Below are 20,179 nucleotides of genomic sequence, written 5' to 3' on the forward strand. Positions count from 1 at the left end.
CGTAGGGTCGAGGAAAGGCAGTTCTCTCTCTCTGACGTCTATTCATGAGGTAAGCATGATCGTAAGAACTGCGAACAAGTTATCGGTCTCACTTTCTTACAAAATAACATTATACACTGATATCAAACACTTTCAACATATTACAGTATTCATTAACAATACATGCAATCAAGTTGGGACTATGACAATCAGATTTTACCGCAAAATTAAAGTATTTACCTTGGTCACCATCCTGCCCGTCTTTGAACGCGACTTGGCCGTGAGTGACGCCCGCAGGCGACCAGTTAACCACACTCTACTAACAAGTGAGCATCGGCTTTGGTGCTTCATATAGCATTGAATACTGATAATTACACATATTACACGTTTTCATACAAATAGAAAACTATTGAATATTTCACTTATGATTACCGAGGAATAATGACGTAAGGTACATACGCTTTACGTACAGTAACATTGCAGGATTCCTTGTATCATTTAATCTACAAGGGTGTCTTCATCACCATATCGCCCTTCAAGCAGTTCGAGAGCTCGTCCAAATCCAGTGTTAGGCTCTTCGATCTTCATACATGCCCAGACCTTAACTCTAATCTGTCCGGTGTAAGCAGAAATTAGTGTCTCTAGCTTGCTTAAATTCCCAAATTCAAAACAGTTGCCTTCACTAAATGTGGGTGTCACTCTCTTGGAGAGTTGTAAGCTACTAAGGAGCTTGGCAGATCCATCACCCTGTGATTCTTCTTCAGCTTCGTTGTCTTATTCAGCCCTTTGTGCTCCCCCTTCTGAAGCACTCAAGACAAGACATCAATCGTGTCTACTGAGGATTCTTTATCCTCTCCCTAGTTTACCTGATCCGGTTCAGGCTTAATCTCTACGAGTTCCTGAGGTAATGTTCTTCGGGCAACCTTATCGATCCCTTTGCCGGATTCACCTTGTTCCGCCTTATTTTCGGTCAGGAGAGTCGTTACTGATTGTTGTATCCTTTGGACTGTGTCAAAAAGAGAATCCACCTTGTGCTCCAAACCTGGTGATGCTGAAGAGAGGGTAGTGGTGTTACCCTCCTCACCACTCTTGAGTGAGCCATTGTCATCATCATCATCTTTCCCCTGAAGTGTCTCCGCTTCCTCTTGGCGATCCATGCTGGCCAGCTACGTTGGACAAACTTGTGCGTTTCGCCTCAGCGCTAATGTATGTACTCCACGATGTTGTCCCGCCAGTGCGAAGACACGGCCACTACACGGGGTCTCGCCTGCGCGAGGACAGTCATTCTTCACAGTGTCTCGCCAGCGCGAGGACACAGTCACTATAGTGTCTCGCCTGCTCGAGGACACAGCCACTCTACGGTGTCCCGCCTGCGAGAGGGCACAGTCACTATACGGTGTCTGTCTCGCCAGCGCGAGGACATAGTCACTACACAGTGTCTCGCCAGCGTGAGGACACAGTCACTTCACAGTGTCTCGGCAGCGCGAGGACAGTTACTATACAGTGTCCCGCCAGCGGGAGGACACAGTCACTACACTGTCCCGCCAGCGTGAGGACACAGTCACTACGCAGTGTCTCGCCAGCGCGAGGACACAGTCACTACGCAGTGTCTCGCCAGCGCGAGGACACAGTCACTACGCAGTGTCTCGCCAGCGCGAGGACACAGTCACTACACAGTGTCTCGTCAGCGCGAGGACACAGTCACTACGCAGTGTCTCGTCAGCGCGAGGACACAGTCACTACGCAGTGTCTCGTCAGCGCGAGGACACAGTCACTACGCAGTGTCTCGTCAGCGCGAGGACACAGTCACTACGCAGTGTCTCGTCAGCGCGAGGACACAGTCACTATACACTACAGTGTCTCGCCTGCGCGAGGACACAGGCACTACAAAGAGTCTCGCCAGCGTGAGGACACAGGCACTACAAAGAGTCTCGCCTGCGCGAGGACACAGTCACTACACAGTGTCTCGCCAGCGCGAGGACACAGGCACTAAATGGCGTCTCGCCAGCGCGAGGACACAGTTCTCAGACAGTGTCTCGACAGCGCGGGGGCACGGGTGCTGCACACAGTGTCTCGTCAGAGGACACGGGCACTCCACACGGTGACCTCTGGGAGGGCACAGACTAGAAAACAAACATTAAACTCAGCCTTTGTAACTCCGCATATAATAGGCAAGGGGAACATTTAACCTTGAATCAAAGAAGACTTTGTTAGCTCACCGAAGCATTCACGTCCGGCTATCTAGATACATTTCCCTTGTCCTTATGTATGCATATTAAACTTTATCTTGCAACTATATAACTGGGATTTTCCAGTAGTTAGGAAAGTAAAGGGCGTATATCCGTACGTGTGTACATACGTGGGACATGGGTACATGTCCCTACCCCTTCCTGTCAACTAAGTTCTGCTTGCGAGTCCTGGCAACCGTCTCACTTCGTGGCCGTCAGGGAAGGCGCAGGGCGTCAGGCATCTCTCCTCTGGTCGGCTGTTTCACCAGTGCCCGCAGGCGAGATAAGGCATCAGCCTGTCACAGCTACCACTTATCACCAGCAAGCAACTGCTCGCTCGGCCGTCCTCCCAGCACCGTGCCCTACTGGGCCTGCTCACCCACAGTCCCGCTCCTGTTCTCCTCGTAGAGGTGCACAGTCCATCCACGGCGTCCGACCCTTTCTTAGTGTCCACCGTGTTACGTTTTCCCCCTGTGCATGTCTTTATTCTTAGTTATAAGTTAGTATGAGGCTTATCTACTCATTTTATTTCATGTAGTATTATTCTCTTCGTAATTTAAGTTATTTATATGTATGTATATGTAAGGGAAGAGGTGAGGTGTATTTGAGGTGGAATGTGTTGAAGCAAGAGGCGATAAGTATTTGGGGTTTGTAATGACTCAACAAATTCTTAAGACAGAGAGACGGAGGCCCTGAGGGAAAACAGAAGGTTATTGTCTCGGGGGATAAATCTGGGTGTGGTATTTTGATGGAGTGTGTGTGTGTGTGGAGGTATTAGTGGTGTGGCGGTGTAACCCTGATATCCAGGATCAGGTTGGTGAATCTTTTGTGGTATCAAGAGCTTTTGTCCGCTGAATTTTCGTTGGTGAATTGTGTTGGTAATGTAACCGTCGAGGTGAGAGGCAGCCATTTTGTGGTTGGGGCTGCGATGGTGTTGTGGCGTCATTGGTGTCTTTGGGGGTGGTGTTGTGGTGCTATTGGTGTCTTTGGGGATGGTGTTATGGTGTTATAGGTGATCTATGGTGATGGTGGTGATGTCTTACGAAGGTGGTATTGTGGTGTTACTGGTCTTTGGGGATGGTGTTATGGTGTTATATGTGATGTATGGTGATGGTGGTGATGTCTTACGAAGTTTGAGGGGGTAAAATACGGGAATTGTTATTTGGTGACGCAGTGACAGCATCTGGGGAAATACCCGCAGCTGAGGAAAATATTTCAGCTGCGTATGGAGGGGTAAAAGGGTTTTAATGGTTTGTGAAGCGACGGGAATGTCATATATTGGTGTGTATAGTCTCTGAGCAATAAGGGAGACGATATAAGAGCCTGAGAAAAAGAGGGGAATCTTTTGTGAGTGAGTGGGGGAATTATCCTGTGTTGGTCTAGGGTAGAAATTTGTTCCCTAATTATGTGTACTACCTCAATTTATTTTTGAGTTAACATTATTATTAATATATCTTGTTATTATATAGAATAATTGTGTTTTCTACCCCAACATTGATCTGGCATTATAGTGATTCCTGGCGTGCTGTACCAAGGTAAGGATTTTGTGAGAAGGTTTAATAGCTGGCGATTTCGGATAGGCCGGGTAGGTATTCGAGGCCTTTAAAAATCCAGACCTTAAAGCCTTCTGGGATCAGTGTAACGTTCACTTTCTTGGAAAGATAACCGGGATCGCGACAGAAATGTGGGCCCGTCTGAGATTGTGAATGTGAATATTTGTGGGGTGTAATGAGTGTTACACGGTAATTATCACTGAGAGGAATTTACCTGTGTGAAATATTTCTTTAAACCATGTATGTATCATTTTATGGTGCCGGTATTGGTGTGTGAAGGTGTATTTTATCGGTTCAAATATTAATAATAAATAATAATGGTGTAAATTTTTGAGGAATATTTTGTGGTGTAGTGATTGTAATCATGGCGGCTAAATGTGTTGAGGTGTTCCTTCTGTCAAGGAGTGTGCATGCCTTGCACCCGCTAACCAAGGAGGAATTGTGTTTAGTGACTGAGAAGTTCCGAGTTGAAATTCAAGAAAAAGGAGGAAATGCAGGTGGAGTTGAAAAATGCTCTCGTGGAGAGGAGTTAGTTTAAAAATGATGATGAAAGTGAGGGTGATGATGGAGAGAGTGTAGAGGGAGTTGCTGGGTTAAGTGAGATAAATCTGGGTGCACTTGGCAGAACGGATGGCCTTTCTAGTAGTGAAAACTTTGAATTAATGAAACCAGTTGCAAATGCAGAAAGAAGTGGAGATGCAGAGGGAGCAGTTGCAAATGCAGAAGGAGTTAGAAATAGAAAAGATAAAGGCAGAAAACGGAATTAAATTAACAGAGGCATAAAAGCAGAAAACGGAATTAAATTAACAGAGGCCAGAGCAGGAAACGGTGCTCAAGGAAACGGGGATGTAGAGAGAAATGTAATCTATGTGCCTAAATCTGTAGAAGGGGAGAAAGAAGGTTTCTTCCTTCTGTTTGAAAAAACTGTAAAGTTGATGGGATGGAATGAAAATGAGTGAGCATTGCTGGTCCAGTCTAAATTTGAAGGAAAGGCCAGGGAGGCATATGCGAGTTTGAGTGAGCGAGAGGCGAGTGATTATAAAGTGATAAAGGAAGTGGCGTTGGGATCAACCCGTGTAAGTCCGGAAGTGTACCGGGAAAGGTTCCGCAGGATCAGAAAACGCCCAAGTACCACTTATCTCGAGATGGCTCGAGAGTGCTGTCTTAAACTGAAACGGTGGAAGTTACTACGGTCGAGGTGGTAAAAGGAGTTCTGCTGATGGAACAATTTATGGACCAAGTGCCCCCAGTTTAAAATATGAGCCCAGATCATATAATGGGAAAGATGTGATGGAAGTTGGATGCAGGGCTGACAGTTATTGTGAAGTCCATGGGCTGAGTAGATGTGAATATCATGGAGGGAGAAACTCACTCTCCAGCAAAAGTGATGGTCATCAGAGATATAGGAATGACCACCAGATGAACTTGAGATCATTCCACAGGCCAAACCAGCCCCGCCCGAACAACTATAATTTTTCCAATTACAACATGCCCCCGCCACAACCTGAGGTCTATGCCACAAAGGATTGGGCCAGGAAGTGCTACCTACCACAAGAAGAGTAGTGGTGATGAAGGTGCTGTTAAGTGCCTTGGATGTGGGAGAAGTGGGCATAGGAAGTACTAGTGTCTGAAGGGAAGGCCAAAGCCAGTGGGAGTGTAGCGGGACACAAGTCACCGCTCCTAGCACTCCGTTTTCTGTTATATTTTCACCCTTCCGTTTTCACTCTCTCTACTGCACAGGCTTTTGTCTTTCATCTCTTCTGTCCTCACTTTATACATTTTCTTACTTGTACACATTCTGTGCACGCTCTTTCACACATGTGTTACACATCTTCTCAACACATCTTATTACTCCTTTCTTCACACAGACATACACACACACATACACTCTCTTTTTCTATAATTTTGTGCGTTTCGTTTGTTGTGTTAAGTAATTGTTGTATATATTGTTCATGTTTTTTGCTGAAACAAAAACAGAGAATACTCAGGCTAAGTTTCCTTTGCCATAGTTATACTGTTAAGACACTGGAAACTGTTACCCTTCATGGACTAAACACTACTATGACCAAGAGTCATAGTTGGGAGCCTACACTTCTCGCTTGAGCAACTTCCGGGCGGCCAAGTAGCACTTCACCTTCGCTACAGGAGCAGTAGCCGCCCAAGGAGACCTTGCTGGTGAAGTACGTGGAGAATATGAATGCACAGATAACAGAGGAGCCACAGAAGGATGAGGGCTTTGAGTATTTCACCAGTGAAGGCACGGTGAAAGTGGAGGGAAGCCCACTCCATATATTTCTTAGCATGCCGATCTTCTTCCATTCTCATATCATGTCCAAACCATCTCAGTCTTGCTCTATCAACATCCTCCAGTAGCGGCCTCATTCCCAACTCTTCTCTTATTTAAACATTTCTCATCTTGTCCCTTCTTGTAACACCCCTGATTATTCTGAGCACTCGCATTTCGGCTGCCTGAATCTCCGATTCTAGTTTTGTAGTTAAAGTCCAGCATGATGTCAATTATGTCATAAAAACTCAGGGAGGAAGAAAAAGAACCAGTTGCATCACAAAAATATGTTGAAACCTTTCCATGAAAAGGAAGGAGAAAGGGAAATTTGAATGATAAACTGGGACAAATGGAGTTAGAAAAGAAGGAAAAGATTAGGGAGATCATTGAAAAATTTAGTTCTTTGTTCCCTGATGCACCTAGAAAAACAAATATGGTGGTACATGACGTAGATGTTGGGGAGGCTGAACCCATCAAACAACATCCTTACAGAGTTAACCCACAGAAAAGAGAAATCATGAGAGAGGAAATGGAGTATATGTTGAAGCATGACTTGATTGAGCCCTGTGAAAGTCCATGGAGCTCACCATGTGTATTAGTGCCCAAACATGGTCAAGAAAGTTTCCGTTTTTGTACAGATTATAGGGAGATTAACATGGTGACAAAACCTGAAGCTATGCATAAAGTTGATGATTATATAGATTATGTGAGTGATGCAAACTTCATAACAAAAATTGATTTCTTGAAAGGGTACTGTCAAGTAGGACTTACTGAGAGGGCAAAAGCCATATCAGCTTTTGTCACCATGGATGGATTGTATCAGTACAAAGTTCTTTCGTATGGGATGAAGAACAGTGGTAGTTCTTTTCAGAGATTGATGAACAGAGTACTAAAAGGATTGCAGGGATGTTATGTGTATATAGATGATATTTTGCTATACACTGAGAGTTGGGAGGAACATGTGCAGTTACTGGAGGAAATATTCAGGAGGTTGGATGATGCCAATCTCACTAAAATTGATGAAAGTCATTTTGTGCAATGTAGAATACTTGGGTTTCAAGGTAGGGAAAGGTGAAGTGAGAACTGTGGAAGCCAAGGTTAAAGACATTGTAGATCTCCCTCTACCCACCAACAGGAAGGATATATTGAGATTTTTAGGGGTAAATAGATATTATAGGCGTTTTTGTAAACATTTTTCAGATGTTGCCATGCCCCTGACCAAGTTACCGAGTAAAAAAGTCAAAATTTTGTTGGGATAAACATTGTGAGAAAGCTTTCGTGGAAATTAAGAAAATGTTAATCAGTACCCCAGTGCTGCGCATGCCTGATTATGGAAAACCCTTTGTGTTATATGTGGATGCCAGTCAGAATGGTGTGGGTGGTGTGTTAATGCAGGATCATAAGCACCCTATAGGCTATTATTCTAAGAAGTTGCTGCCATATCAGAAGGCTTACAGCACTATTGAGAAAGAGGCTTTGGGACTTGTGCTGAGTTTGAGTTATTTTGAAATATATGTCAAAGGGACAGGGCAGCATGTGCAGGCCTTCACTGACCATAGCCCCCTGATCGTCAAGCATATAGTGAAAAACACCAATGAAAGGTTCATGAGATGGTATCTGGTCTTCCAGGATTATGACCTAGAGATGCACCATGTAAAAGGCAGTGAGAAGATTATTGGTGATGCCTTGTCTTGCGCCCCAGCTAGTCGGGAGGCATCCTAATCAGGAACCTCACGCCTTTTTTGGAAAGGGGATGTCATGTTATTGGCCGAGTTTACCCTGAAAAGGAACACGTTTTCTTCCTGTGCATGTATTTATTCTTAGTTATAAGTTAGTATGAGGCTTATTTACTCATTTTATTTCATGTAGTATTATTCTCTTCGTAATTTAAGTTCTTTATATGTATCTATATGTAAGGGAAGAGGTGAGGTGTATTTGAGGTGGAATGTGTTGATGCAAGAGGCGATAGCTGTTTGGGGTTTGTAATGATTCAGCAAATTCTTAAGACAGGGCGTCGGAGGCCCTGAGGGAGAACAGAGGGTTGACATGTCTCGGAGAATAAATTCGGGTGCGGTGGTGGTGTGTGTGTGTGGAGGTATTACTGATGTGGCTGTGTAACCCTGATATCCAGGATCAGGTTGGTGAGTCTTTTGTGATATCAAGAGCTCTTGTCCGCTGAAATTTGGTTGGGGAGTTGTGTTGGTTATGTAACGATGAGGGGCAACATCGGGGTGAGAGGCAGCCATTTTGTGGATGGGGCTGCAATGGTGTTGCGGCGTCATTGGTGTCTTTGGAGGTGGTGTTGTTATTGATGTCTTTGGGGATGGTGTTATGGTGTTATAGGTGATCTATGGTGATGGTGGTGATGTCTTATGAGGTCTGAGGAGGTAAAATATGGGAAATGCTATTTGGTAACGCAGTGATGGCGTCTGGGAAAATTCCCGCAGCTGGGAAAATATTTCAGCGGCCTATGGAGGAGTAAAAGGGTTTTAATGCTTTGTGAAGTGACGGGAATGTCAAAACGCCAGAGGTATCTCCGCTCTGAGGGATCCTCAGGAGGGATTGGAGCAATAGGACAAGATACAAATACAGATATGAGATTGTAATCGGAGATTGTAATCGGAGGAGTCCAACGGAGAAGATAGATTGACAGCATAAGCAGAAAGATTAGAGGTTAAGAAAAGATCAAGAATGTCGGCCGTATCTCCTAGACGGTCAGGAATGCGAGTATAGTGTTGCACCAGTTGTTCTAGGTCGTGGAGAATAGCAAAATTGGAGGCTAGTTCACCAGGATGGTCAGTGAAGGGAGAGGAAAGACAAAGCTAGTGGTGAACATTGAAGTCTCCAAGAATGAAGGGAAGAGAATCAGAATGTGCTCCACATTGGAATTTAAGTAGTCAAAGAATTTCTTATAGTCAGAGAAGTTAGGTGAGGGATATCCAGATGATGAAAACTCAGAAGATTCAAGATCGTGGCCAAAAGAGCAAGTTAAGTCTCTGAGCACATACACGCATCATCCAGCTGTAGAGTGAAAATGAGGATAGAGGAAGTAGGAGGGAACAGGAAAGGAGCTACTGTCAGTTGTCTCAGACATCTATGTTTCAGTGAGGGAAAGAAGATGAGGTTTAGTAGAGGAGAGGTGGTGCTTTACTGATTGAAAATTAGATCTAAGACCGCGAATGTTGCAGAAGTTAATGAAGAAAATAATGAAAAATAATGAAAAAAAAAATCTGTCCGACCTGGGGACATTTGTAGTCCCCTCCCCAGATAGGGAGGCTGGTGCTGGTGTTGCATTATTACTGTAATATTCTGAGTGAAGGGTGTGTGGGTAATTAGGTGCATGTAGTTTTGTGTGAAGGAAGAGGACGGGTTGTGTCTGCCCCATCGTGTTGTGAGAGACAAAGGGAAACGTTGAGTGAGGTCACAGTTGGGTTATTAATAAGTTCACAGCACCCCCTGACCCAATGCTTCAGACCTCACTGGAAATAATTATCATTTCGACAATACTAATGAAATTTATTTTATTTTATTTTATTTTATTTTATTTATTTATTATTTTATTTATTTTTATAATAGAATGTGAAAAAAATCCTTAGGTTTGAGAATGACCTTATTGTTATTTTACAATGAATGTAATATGTATGGAACAATTGAATAATAATATATCATAATAGGAAATTTGACAGAGTTACTTTACATGCGGCGGGTTCAGCCGCTCATCTTCTAATAAAAGAACTCTGTGCAGGAATGTCCAATGTGCTCGCCTGGGATGTGGGGCTGGTGGGGGCGTGGTTCCCTACTTTCATGCTGGTTCTGTTTACGACCCTCCTCGTCCTCAGAGTTTTTCAAGGGCGACCCAAGAACTTTCCTCCTGGTGAGTGACGCTGCAGGTGCATGAGGCACTGAGTAATAGGTGATCGAAAGTTAGAGTGCATTAGACGTGGACACTGAGTCGTAATGTCAACAGCAAGCTTTACATTTCAACCGTGAACACTTGATTGATGTGGCGACTCTGTTGACAGGAATGATGATCCTTCCCGTGGTGGGTTCCCTCCTGTCCATGCCGTTCGGGCCCAGCGTGGAGATGCTGCGTGGCCTGAGGAAGAAATACGGTGATGTAGCAAGCTTTGCAATATTCGGCAACAGGTAACATAAAGACATGTTTGCTAGATTGGTTGGTTGATTTTCTGTTCTAAAGTATAAATAGTTCATATGGCGTCATGTTAGATTGCAACTTATTGCACCTTCTTATGACTTGTGTTCTTATGTTAGTCATTAAAACAACACATGGCACACCAGGAATTTGTTGGTTGGATGAAATCGTAAAGTGACCATCTTTTTGGTATTACCTGATATTTCATACTCACTCATGTAATAGTGCACTTCTCACACGACACAGCGTCTGAGTTTAATGTTGACCTTCATGATGTTTGCTGCCCAACGGCAAGGAAAGTTAACCAGTTAATCTCTCTCTCTCTCTCTCTCTCTCTCTCTCTCTCTCTCTCTCTCTCTCTCTCTCTCTCTCTCTCTCTCTCTCTCTCTCTCTCTCTGGGTGATCATCCTTCTGTTGTACTCGCACACAGTACACCTTACGTCCCCATTCACTTCCTCAGTTTGAGTGAACTATTAATGAATTAACTCTGACTTATTCTTTCTCATTCAGTTATAGTTTGGCGTTCACGCAGATTCGGATTTATTATGCTATAGTTCCTTTAAGTTTTCTTCTTTGATTTAAACACAATGAAGAATGCTGCACCAAAATCATCGTCGGTGATAATAATGAGAGCCTGGGTTTTGAAAGGGTGGTGATGGTGAGCGGCCCCAAGCTCATCAAGGAGACCTTTAGTCGCAAGAACACTGCCGACCATCCTGATTTCATGTTCGGCAGTGGCAAGAACATCATACTTACGAACGGCCGCACACCTAATATCGGTAAGTCCAGGTGTCGGAACGTGGCTGCTTCAAGACTGATGGATCATCGATTTGAAGCAGATTACTCATATAGGATTGCTGGACGACATACAGCAAGGCTGCACAGGTTTTGGGCCACTAGGGCCACATGACCATACCTACAACTGATGACCACAACATTTAAAGCAGTCAAAATTAAGGAGTTCAAAACCTAGGAAGACTGCATACCAATCGTGTTGTCAAATAATTACTTATGGCTACCTGTCATCCACAAACAATTCCTTTAATGTGAATTTGACAATTTGTCTCAGAAACAAGCCTCCTGGTGTTGAGAGAGATAAAAATTTGTAGTTTCCATTACCGAAGCTTCAAATTTTGCGGTTTACTATGTCGAATGTTAGATAGGTGTCTGATCTGTACATTAAATGTTTCATACTGTATATATAAACTTAAAACCAAATAAGCTTGCATACATTTTGCAAATACACTAATTTCTTAAGTCCATGCGCCTGATGTCACCCCCATGCGTAAATGGATGCGTATTACTCATATTTACCTTTTTCACAGGTATTATAGCAACGAATGGACAGTTGTGGCAGGAGCAGCAGAGATTCTTCCTACGCCATCTCAGCGGCTTGGGCTTCGGCAAAAGTAGTTTCGAGTCCCTCACTACTGATGAGATCGCAGAGTTCATTGATGTCCTGGTGAAGGAAGGAGGTCGCCCCATAGAAATGAGTGTGAGTTCCTTGTCTTACCTGTACGCTCCTCATGTTTAAATGACGCACTCTACATTATGCCAAGAGTTGCTGATTACAATCAATTGTTTTTGTTTTACATTTAATCTCCGTTGTTGTTGTTGTTGTTCTTGTTGTTGTTGACCTATTTCTGTCAGGTTAACAATAATACAAATATATATGTTTTCCGGCTGACCTCTTCTGAGGCGATAGGGTACTGTCTTTATGAAACCCTATCACTAACATTCGTTGAGACTACAATGGAAGCAACGGCATATTCAGATTATGGTGGTCGTGAGAGATGGTATTGTAGTAGTATAGTGCAAGTCAAGTACTAGGCTTACAATTGAGACATGATGATATGGCCATGGAAAAGTAGAAGCAAAACAAAATTTGTAGATGTTAAGTGAGAAAATATACATAAATAACTTAATCTTACAAGATTTCGCGTTTTTTCCAGCATCTGTTTCACCGCTCAGTCATCAATGTACTGTGGACACTGGTCATGGGGAAGCGCTACCCGTACAGCCACGCCAGGTTTAACGAAATGGTGAAGGACTTCTTTGTACCAGCTGATTTCAATCCTCTCTCCCCCGACCAACACATTCCACACATATTTAAAGTAATAGAGTACATTCCCACTCACAGAAACGGCCTCAAGAGCCTCAAGAAGATGTGCTCTTTTATCAAGGTATGGATTAGCTTGCTTCTGTGACCTGTGTATTGTGTGGAGTGGTAGTAAAACACATGGGATCTAGAGAACAATCATCCATGATAACATTTTGGAAGATTTGTTTCACAAGAAAACTTTCACTCTTGTGCAAACTGTTTAGGCTGTGAATATGACGTCCCGTCCTGTGGTATAATGGTTACCGTATTCACCCCACAACCAAGGTATCCCGAATTGAAATTTTCAGCCTTTAAATAGATCAGATACTGGCTCTTTTTAGTTGAATCTAAGGTAGTACAAAACTATTTATAGAGTCAATATACTACAGGAAGATGTGAGAATATTCATATTCTTATCTATATGCTTCTCAACACATGAAGCACCGTCTTTCACTCTTGAGATATGCAAACATATCTCATCTAATCTCTCTGAAAATGATAAATGTAAAATATCTTAGTCCGTTGTTATTATTGTTATACATAATAGTGTAGATTCTAAGGTGTAGCATTCATTACACAGATACTATTTGATAAGAAAAAGAAATAATAGAATACTTTTAAAACTAAACTACAATAGTCACTGAGCACATTAGATCCAGAACGATATGAATCTTTTTTTTATTTTATATCTCTTTATTTTATTTATTATTATTTGTTTATTTATTTATTTATTTATTTATTTCATATATTTACTTATTTTTTTATGTAGAAAGGGCACCACCCAAGGGCAACGAAACTGCAATAAAAAAAAAAAGAGAGGCCCACTGAAGTAGCGGTCCCCGAACAAAATCGAAAGCGGTAGTCAAAAATTACAGGATAAAGTGTCTTGAAACCTCCCTCTTGAAAGAGTTCAAGTCCTAGGAAGGTGAAAATACAGAAGCAGGCAGAGAATTCCAGATTTTACCAGAAAAAGGAATAAATGATTGAGAATACTAGTTAACTTTTCCTTTTAGAGATGGACAGAATAGGGGTGAGAGAAAGAAGAAAGTCTTGTGCAGCGAGGCCATGGGAGGAGGGGAGGCGTGCAGTTAGCAAGATCAGAATAGCAGATAGCGTGAAAATAGCGATAGAAGATACCAAGAGATGCAACACTGCGGCGATGAGAAAGTGGCTGAAGACAGTCATTTCGAGGAGAGGAGTTCATTCCACTTTGTCTAAAAGAGCAGAATGAGTGGAACCCCCCAACCTCCATACATGTGAAGGACATGACATATACAAGGACAGATAAGGCCCCTGTACAGAGTTAGCAGCTGTGGAGAGAGATGAGAAAAATTGGGGCAGACGACTCAGAACACCTAACTTCATAGAAGCTGTTTTAGCTAGAGATGAGATGTGAAGTTTCCAATTTAGATTATAAGTAAAGTACAGATGGAGGATGTTCAGCGTAAAAGAGAGGGACAGATGAGTGTCATTGAAGAAGTGTTAGATACTTACCTGGAAGGCTGTGTCGGGTTGATAGATGGACAAATTGAGTTTTTGAGGTATTGAACAAAATTAAGTTTGCTCTGCCGCAATCAGAGATTTTAGAAAGATCAGAAGTCAGGTGTTCTGTGGCTTCCCTGCGTGAACTGTTTACTTCCTGAAGCGCTGGACGTCTAAGAAAAGAGGTGGAAAAGTGCAGTATAGTATCATCACCGTAGGAGTGGATAGGACAAGAAGTTTGGTTTAGAAGATCATTGATGAATAATAGGAAGAGAGTGGATGACAGGACAGAAGCATGAGGAATACAACTGTTAATAGATTTAGGAGAAGAGTGGCCGTCTACCACAGCAGCAACAGAACGGTCAGAAAGGAAACTTGAGAAGAGTAACCGTCTACCACAGCAGCAACAGAACGGTCAGAAAGGAAACTTGAGATGAAGTTACAGAGAGAAGAATAGAAGCCATAGGAGAGTAGTTTGGAAATCAAAGCTTTATACCAGACTCTATCAAAAGCTTTTGATATGTCTTAGGCAACAGCAAAAGTTTCACCAAAATCCCTAAAAGAGGATAACCAAGACTCATTGAGGAAAGCCAGGTCATCAGCAGAGCGGTCTTGACGGAACCCGTACTGGCAATCAGATGGAAGGTTGTGAAGTGATAGATATTTAAGAATCTTGCTTTTGAGAATACATTAAAAAACTTTAGATAGACAAGAAATTTAAATAATAGGACGGAAGTTTGAAGAATTAAAACTGTCACCCTTTTTATGAAAAAGCTGAATGAAGGCAAACTTCCAGCAAGAAGAAAAAGTAGATATTGACATAGAACTGAAAGAGTCACTAGGCAAGGTGCAAACACGGAGGTGCAGTTTCGGAGAACAATAGGAAGGACCCCATCAGGTCCATAAGCCTTCCGAAGGTTTAGGCCAGTTAGGGCACGGAAAACATCATTGTGACAAAGTGTCCATCAAAGTGGACAAAGTGGATTGAGGTGCAGTTTCGGAGAACAATAGGAAGGACCCCATCAGGTCCATAAGCCTTCCGAAGGTTTAGGCCAGTTAGGGCACGGAAAACATCATTGTGAAGAATTTTTAATAGGTACCATGAAGTAATCATAGGGTGGAGGAGAAGGAACAAGCCCTGAATAATCCAAGGTAGACTTTTTAGCAAAGGATTGAGCGAAGAGTTCAGTTTTAGAGATAGATGTTATAGCAGTCGTGCCATCCAGTTGATATAAAGGAGGGAAAGAAGAACAGCAATGTTATTGGAGATGCTTTTTGGCTAGATGCCAAAAGTCATGAGAGGAGTTAGATCTTGAAAGATTTAGAATATTGAGTGAAGTTTGTGTGTGTGATTAGTCATAAAGGAAAACGTTCAGTAAGATCACAGCTGGGTTATGATAAGTTCACAGCACCTGATGATTTAGTGCTTCAGACCTCACTGGAAGTAATCAACATTTTTGTAGGTGTCTACTGTCTCCTACAAATTTATTAACAGGTCCCATTATATAAGTATTCGTTATATGATTAGTAGTAGAAGAGGGGGATAGTTGAGTGTCAATGAAAAAGAGGGGATAATTGTCTAGAAGGTTGTCAAATTAGTAGATGGAGGAATTGAGTTTTTGAGGCATTAAATAATACCAAGTTTGCTCTGCCACAATCAGAGATTTTAGAGAGATCAGAAGTCAAGTGTTCTGTGGCTTCCCTGCATGAACTGTTTACTTCCTGAAACGTTGCACGCTTACAAAAAGACGTGGAAAAGTGCAGGGTGGTATCATTAGCGTGGGAGTGGATAGGACAAGAAGTTTAGTTTAAAAGGTCATTGATGAATAATAAGAGTGGATGACAGAACAGAACCTGAGGAACACCACTGCTAATAGATTTAGGAGAAGAGTGACCGTGTACCACAGCAGCAACAGAACGGTCAGAAAGGAAACTTGAGATGAAGTTACAGAGAGAAGAATAGAAGCCGTAGGAGGATAGTTTAGACATCAAAGCTTCGTGCCAGATTCTACCAAAAGCTTTTGATATGTCTAAGGCAACAGCAAAAGTTTCACCAGAATCTCTAAAAGAGGATAACCAAGACTCATTAAGGAAAGCCAGAAGATCACCAGTAGAGCGGCCTTAACGGAACCCATACTGGCGATCAGATAGAAGGTTGTGAAGTGACAGATATTTAAGGATCTTCCTGTTGAAGATAGATTAGAAAAACTTTAGATAGGCAGAAAATTAAAACAATAGGATAGAAATTTGAGGGATTCAAACTGTCACCCTTTTTATAAACAAGCTGATTGTAGGCAAACTTACAGCAAGAAGGAAAGGTAGATGTTGACAGACCGAACTGAAAGAGTGACTAGGCAAGATGCAAGCACGGAGATGCAGCTTCGGAGAACAATAGAAGGGATCCCATCAGGTCCATAAGCCTTCCAAGGGTTTAGGCCAACGAGGGCACGGAAAACATTATTGAGAAGAATTTTAATAGGTAGCATGAACAAGCCCTGAATAATCCAAGGTAGACTTTTCAGGAAAGGATTGAACGAAGAGTTCAGTTTTAGAGATAGATGTGACAGCAGCGGTGCCATCTGGTTGAAATAAAGGAGGGAAAGAAGAAAAGCAAAGTTATTGGAGATGTTTTTGGCTGAATGCTAAAAGTCACGAGGTGAGTTACATCTTGAAAGATTTTGAACTTTCTGTTAATAAAGTAGTTTTTGGCTAGCTGGAGAACAGATATGGCATAGTTCCAGGCAGAAATATAAAGCGCATAAGATTCTGGTGATGGAAGGCTCAAGTACCTTTTGTGGGCCACTTCTCTATCATGTACGGCACGAAAATAGACTGTTTTAAACCAAAGTTTGGAAGGTTTAAGTTGAGATAAAGAGTGAGGAATGTACGCCTCCATGCCATAAACTATCACCTCAGTTATGCGCTAGACACACAGAGACGGGTCTCTGACACGGAAGCAGTAGTCATTCAAAGGAAAATCAGCAAAATGCCTCCTCAGGTCTCCAAAACTAGAAGAGGCAAAACGCCAGAGGCACCTCCGCTTAGGGGAATCCTGAGGAGGGATTGGAGCGATAGAACAAGATACAGACATGAGATTATGATCCGAGGAGCCAAACGGAGAAGAGAGGGTAACGGCATGATCAGAAGGATTAGAGATTAGGAAAAGGTCAAGAATATTGGTTGTATCTCCTAGACGGTCAGAAATACGAGTAGGGTGTTGCACCAATTGCTTTAGGCCGTGGAGGATAGCAAAGTTAAAGGCTAGTTCACCAGGATGGTCAGTGAAGGGAGAGGAAAGCCAAAGCTGGTGGTTAACTTTGAAGTCTCCAAGAATGGAGATCTCCGCAAAAAGGAAAAGTTTAAGAATGTGCTCCACTTTGGAAGTTAAGTATTCAAAGAATTTCGCCTTGCTGCTCTCTTCCACTGACGTATCTAGACTGTGCAGGGATGTCCGATGATTCATATGCGCAGAAACGAGTGTAAGCACTTGAAAGAAGCCACCCACCCATCTCCTGTTCCATTCTTGCCTTGTATCATTTTCCTCCATCCTTCTAAACTCGGCGTCTTCTTACATTGAAATTTTGGTTGCAAATGATGCAAATACGTGCTCACTGTATTTACAGTCCAAGGATACAACGCTATGTTTTATGTGATTCATTGTATGCATATCTGTTACTCTTGGACTACAGAAACGAATTATGTAATACTTATTTTATTGCATGCTTGAAAAATTATATTTGACGAAATCATGGAACCCAACACTTCTTTTTGGCGCTGTTTCATTATAAGAGAGAATAAAAGGTCATCATCATCATCATCATCATCATCATCATCATCAATCACATTTGCCATCATGTCACTGCCAAGTTAACACAGTTCCTCATGACCTGTTCAGGAGGAGATCAAGGAGTTCATGACCAACGAAGAACTCAAGAATGGCGATAACTTCACAGCACTTTACCTGAAGGAGATTGAGAAGAAAGAGAATCCCAACTTCACCCGTAAGAATCAATTTTGTCTTTGTCTCAGATTGTGACAGGAAAGTGGCAGGGAGTAGGGAAGATAAGGATTATTAATCAGCAGACGTGGCCTGTGCTTGTATGATTGTCAGGTTTGGAATGTGACTTAATAAAGCACAGGATAGGGAATATGTTCTATATAATTGTGCGATAGTAAGGAAGGAAGATGAATGCAAATATTAGGGAAGTGAATGACAAAAGACATAATGGTGAATAATCAGCACTTTTCTCTGAAGAATAAGCACAATTTTTGCCAGTAAAAACCCAAAGACTGTCGTGAAGCACATGTGAATTTATACAGATTCTTAATAAACTTACGTTTCTCACTTCAAGTGGACATGATGGAAGGTGTGATCGTTGACATGTTCATGGCTGGCATGGAAACCACCTCGAGCACCCTCACAACAGCTATGTACCTGTTGGGCAAACACCCGCATGTGCAGAGCCGCGTGCACGAAGAGCTGGATGAGGTCGTCGGCAAGGAACGCCGTCCTTCCTTCTACGACATGGAATCGTAAGATACCTCTTCTTCCAAGCTTAACACTTTACCTTGTCATGACACTGGCCAAACTCACATACCCTACCATATCCCTACTGTCATCCTTGTACTAATAATGAACATGTAGATTTCTTAAATTGAAAAATATGAAATTGCCAAGTCTGACTTTTAGTCAAGTTTTCATTCTTGGAAAGGAAAAATCCTTTTCAGCTCACATTCGAATGGTCCCATATCTATATACCTGGCTAGGCGGAGACAATGGAACTGCCTTTTTTCACGCTGGAGTCCCCGTTCACCTGGCAGTGAATAGTTACTGAACGAAAGCCAAGGAGTTTTGACCTTAACTTTCAGGGAAGAACGAAAGGCTAGGAATCCTTTAATCTTGTGTATTTTATGAGCTACAAAAGACGAGAAACGTGATTTGTGCCACACCATAAGTGATAAACAAGGCGAGGTACGCAGAAACTTATTGCATCAATGCACAAAGTAAAATAACTGAGCAGCACACCATCAACTGCCAGTATACACGTGTGTGTTGGGTGGATTGGGAACAATGCATTTCTCAAAAAGTCTTATCCTGGGATAAACGAGTTGCTGCAGCATTCGATCTCATAGTTTCTTTGGTGGCCGATAGAGTTCCTGAAGCCACGAATCCCGCTTTCTCCGGCAGGACTGCTGACCACCACACCACTGAGGCATTATTCCCTTCCTTCCGTAGGTTGCCTTACGTAAAGGCCACCATTCAAGAGGTGCAAAGAACATTCAACTTGCCTAAGTTTTCTCTCCCACATATTACCAACAAGGACTGCAAGATTGGCGGCTACGACATACCCAAAGGTACTGTATTCTTTGATGGCTGAAGCAGTGTCACATATAAACACCTGTAGTTAGAGAACGAAAACTGCATCCGACTGATCCTGTCACCCTCCCTGCAGGAACCTGGCTGCTGACCAACCTGGACGACTCCCACAAAAGTCCTGAGTACTGGAAGAACAGTAATGAGTTCGATCCTCAGAATTTCCTTGATGAAAATGGAAAGTACAAGTGGAATAACGCCTTCATGCCCTTCGGAACAGGTAAGTGTACGATGGAAGACTGCTCATAGAGAATTTTAGCAAAAATATAGCATCACTATGGAGGCACTGAGGAGTATTGCAATGCAGGTAACTGAAGGAGGAATGACCAGTATGAGAGGTCATGGAAAAGAAAGATGCAATAAAGTAGTTAGTGAATGGTGGGAGCTGAGTCAAACTGCTACTGGCTACTGCCCTTCCTGCGCCTCACCTTCACCTACATTTCATCTCTCTTCTAACAGTCTTACTTAGTCTCTACACATGTTCCACCACTTACCTTCCTTCTTCATTGTATTCTTTTATCATTCGCTCTATAATCCGATCCCTCATCTAGGATAATCATTTCTGCCCCTGATATTTCTCATCTAAATTTCGTCAAGGATTGACTGTGGTCATCATTCTAATGGGTACACTTCATAAATTCAATTTAAGGTTAGAAGGCCACAAACCCATTATACCCATGCTTTCCATTTCAGGTAAGCGGATATGTACTGGGGAACAAGTGGCCAAACAAACCCTCTTCCTGTTCTTCACTCACGTGATGCAAAAGTTCAACGTCACGTTTGTCAAGGAGCACAGCCCTATCGACGATACCAGTCCATTATTCACCAGCCCACCACGATATACTGCTAGTTTTACGTGCCGTTCAACTTGTGACTAAGAGTCTAGCACAGACCCTGCACCTTATTATGTCACACTGTTCTCTTCATTGGGCTTCTCCGGTCACAGTCTTATTTCTGCATCCTTGCCTATGGCTCCAGTACTCCCTCTGGATGCATCAGAGCGAAGGTGCTTTTGGCACTCCAGA

General features: G+C 42.7%; 1 protein-coding gene across 2 annotated transcripts in view; it reads left to right on the forward strand.

Annotated features, from left to right (window-relative positions):
* The first annotated feature begins 2,389 nt into the window (after positions 1-2,389).
* Positions 2,390-20,179, forward strand: part of LOC135116226 (cytochrome P450 2C15-like) — an 18,715-nt gene continuing 925 nt past the window's right edge. Inside the window, exons 1-11 of one of the 2 annotated variants that reach the window (XM_064033581.1) lie at positions 2,390-2,706; positions 9,790-9,918; positions 10,067-10,190; positions 10,846-10,976; positions 11,523-11,692; positions 12,150-12,380; positions 17,676-17,781; positions 18,133-18,313; positions 19,017-19,135; positions 19,234-19,374; positions 19,848-20,179. The exon at positions 19,848-20,179 is cut by the window's right edge and continues 925 nt beyond it. In XM_064033581.1, the coding sequence (XP_063889651.1) occupies positions 2,685-2,706; positions 9,790-9,918; positions 10,067-10,190; positions 10,846-10,976; positions 11,523-11,692; positions 12,150-12,380; positions 17,676-17,781; positions 18,133-18,313; positions 19,017-19,135; positions 19,234-19,374; positions 19,848-20,032 (1,539 nt within the window). In that variant the 5' untranslated portion in view covers positions 2,390-2,684 and the 3' untranslated portion in view covers positions 20,033-20,179. The remainder of the gene's footprint in view (positions 2,707-9,789; positions 9,919-10,066; positions 10,191-10,845; positions 10,977-11,522; positions 11,693-12,149; positions 12,381-17,675; positions 17,782-18,132; positions 18,314-19,016; positions 19,136-19,233; positions 19,375-19,847) is intronic. The other variant, XM_064033582.1, reaches the window with a different exon arrangement.

This window comes from Scylla paramamosain, chromosome 30, assembly GCF_035594125.1.
Source record: "Scylla paramamosain isolate STU-SP2022 chromosome 30, ASM3559412v1, whole genome shotgun sequence".
NCBI classification, from domain to species: Eukaryota; Metazoa; Arthropoda; class Malacostraca; order Decapoda; family Portunidae; genus Scylla; species Scylla paramamosain.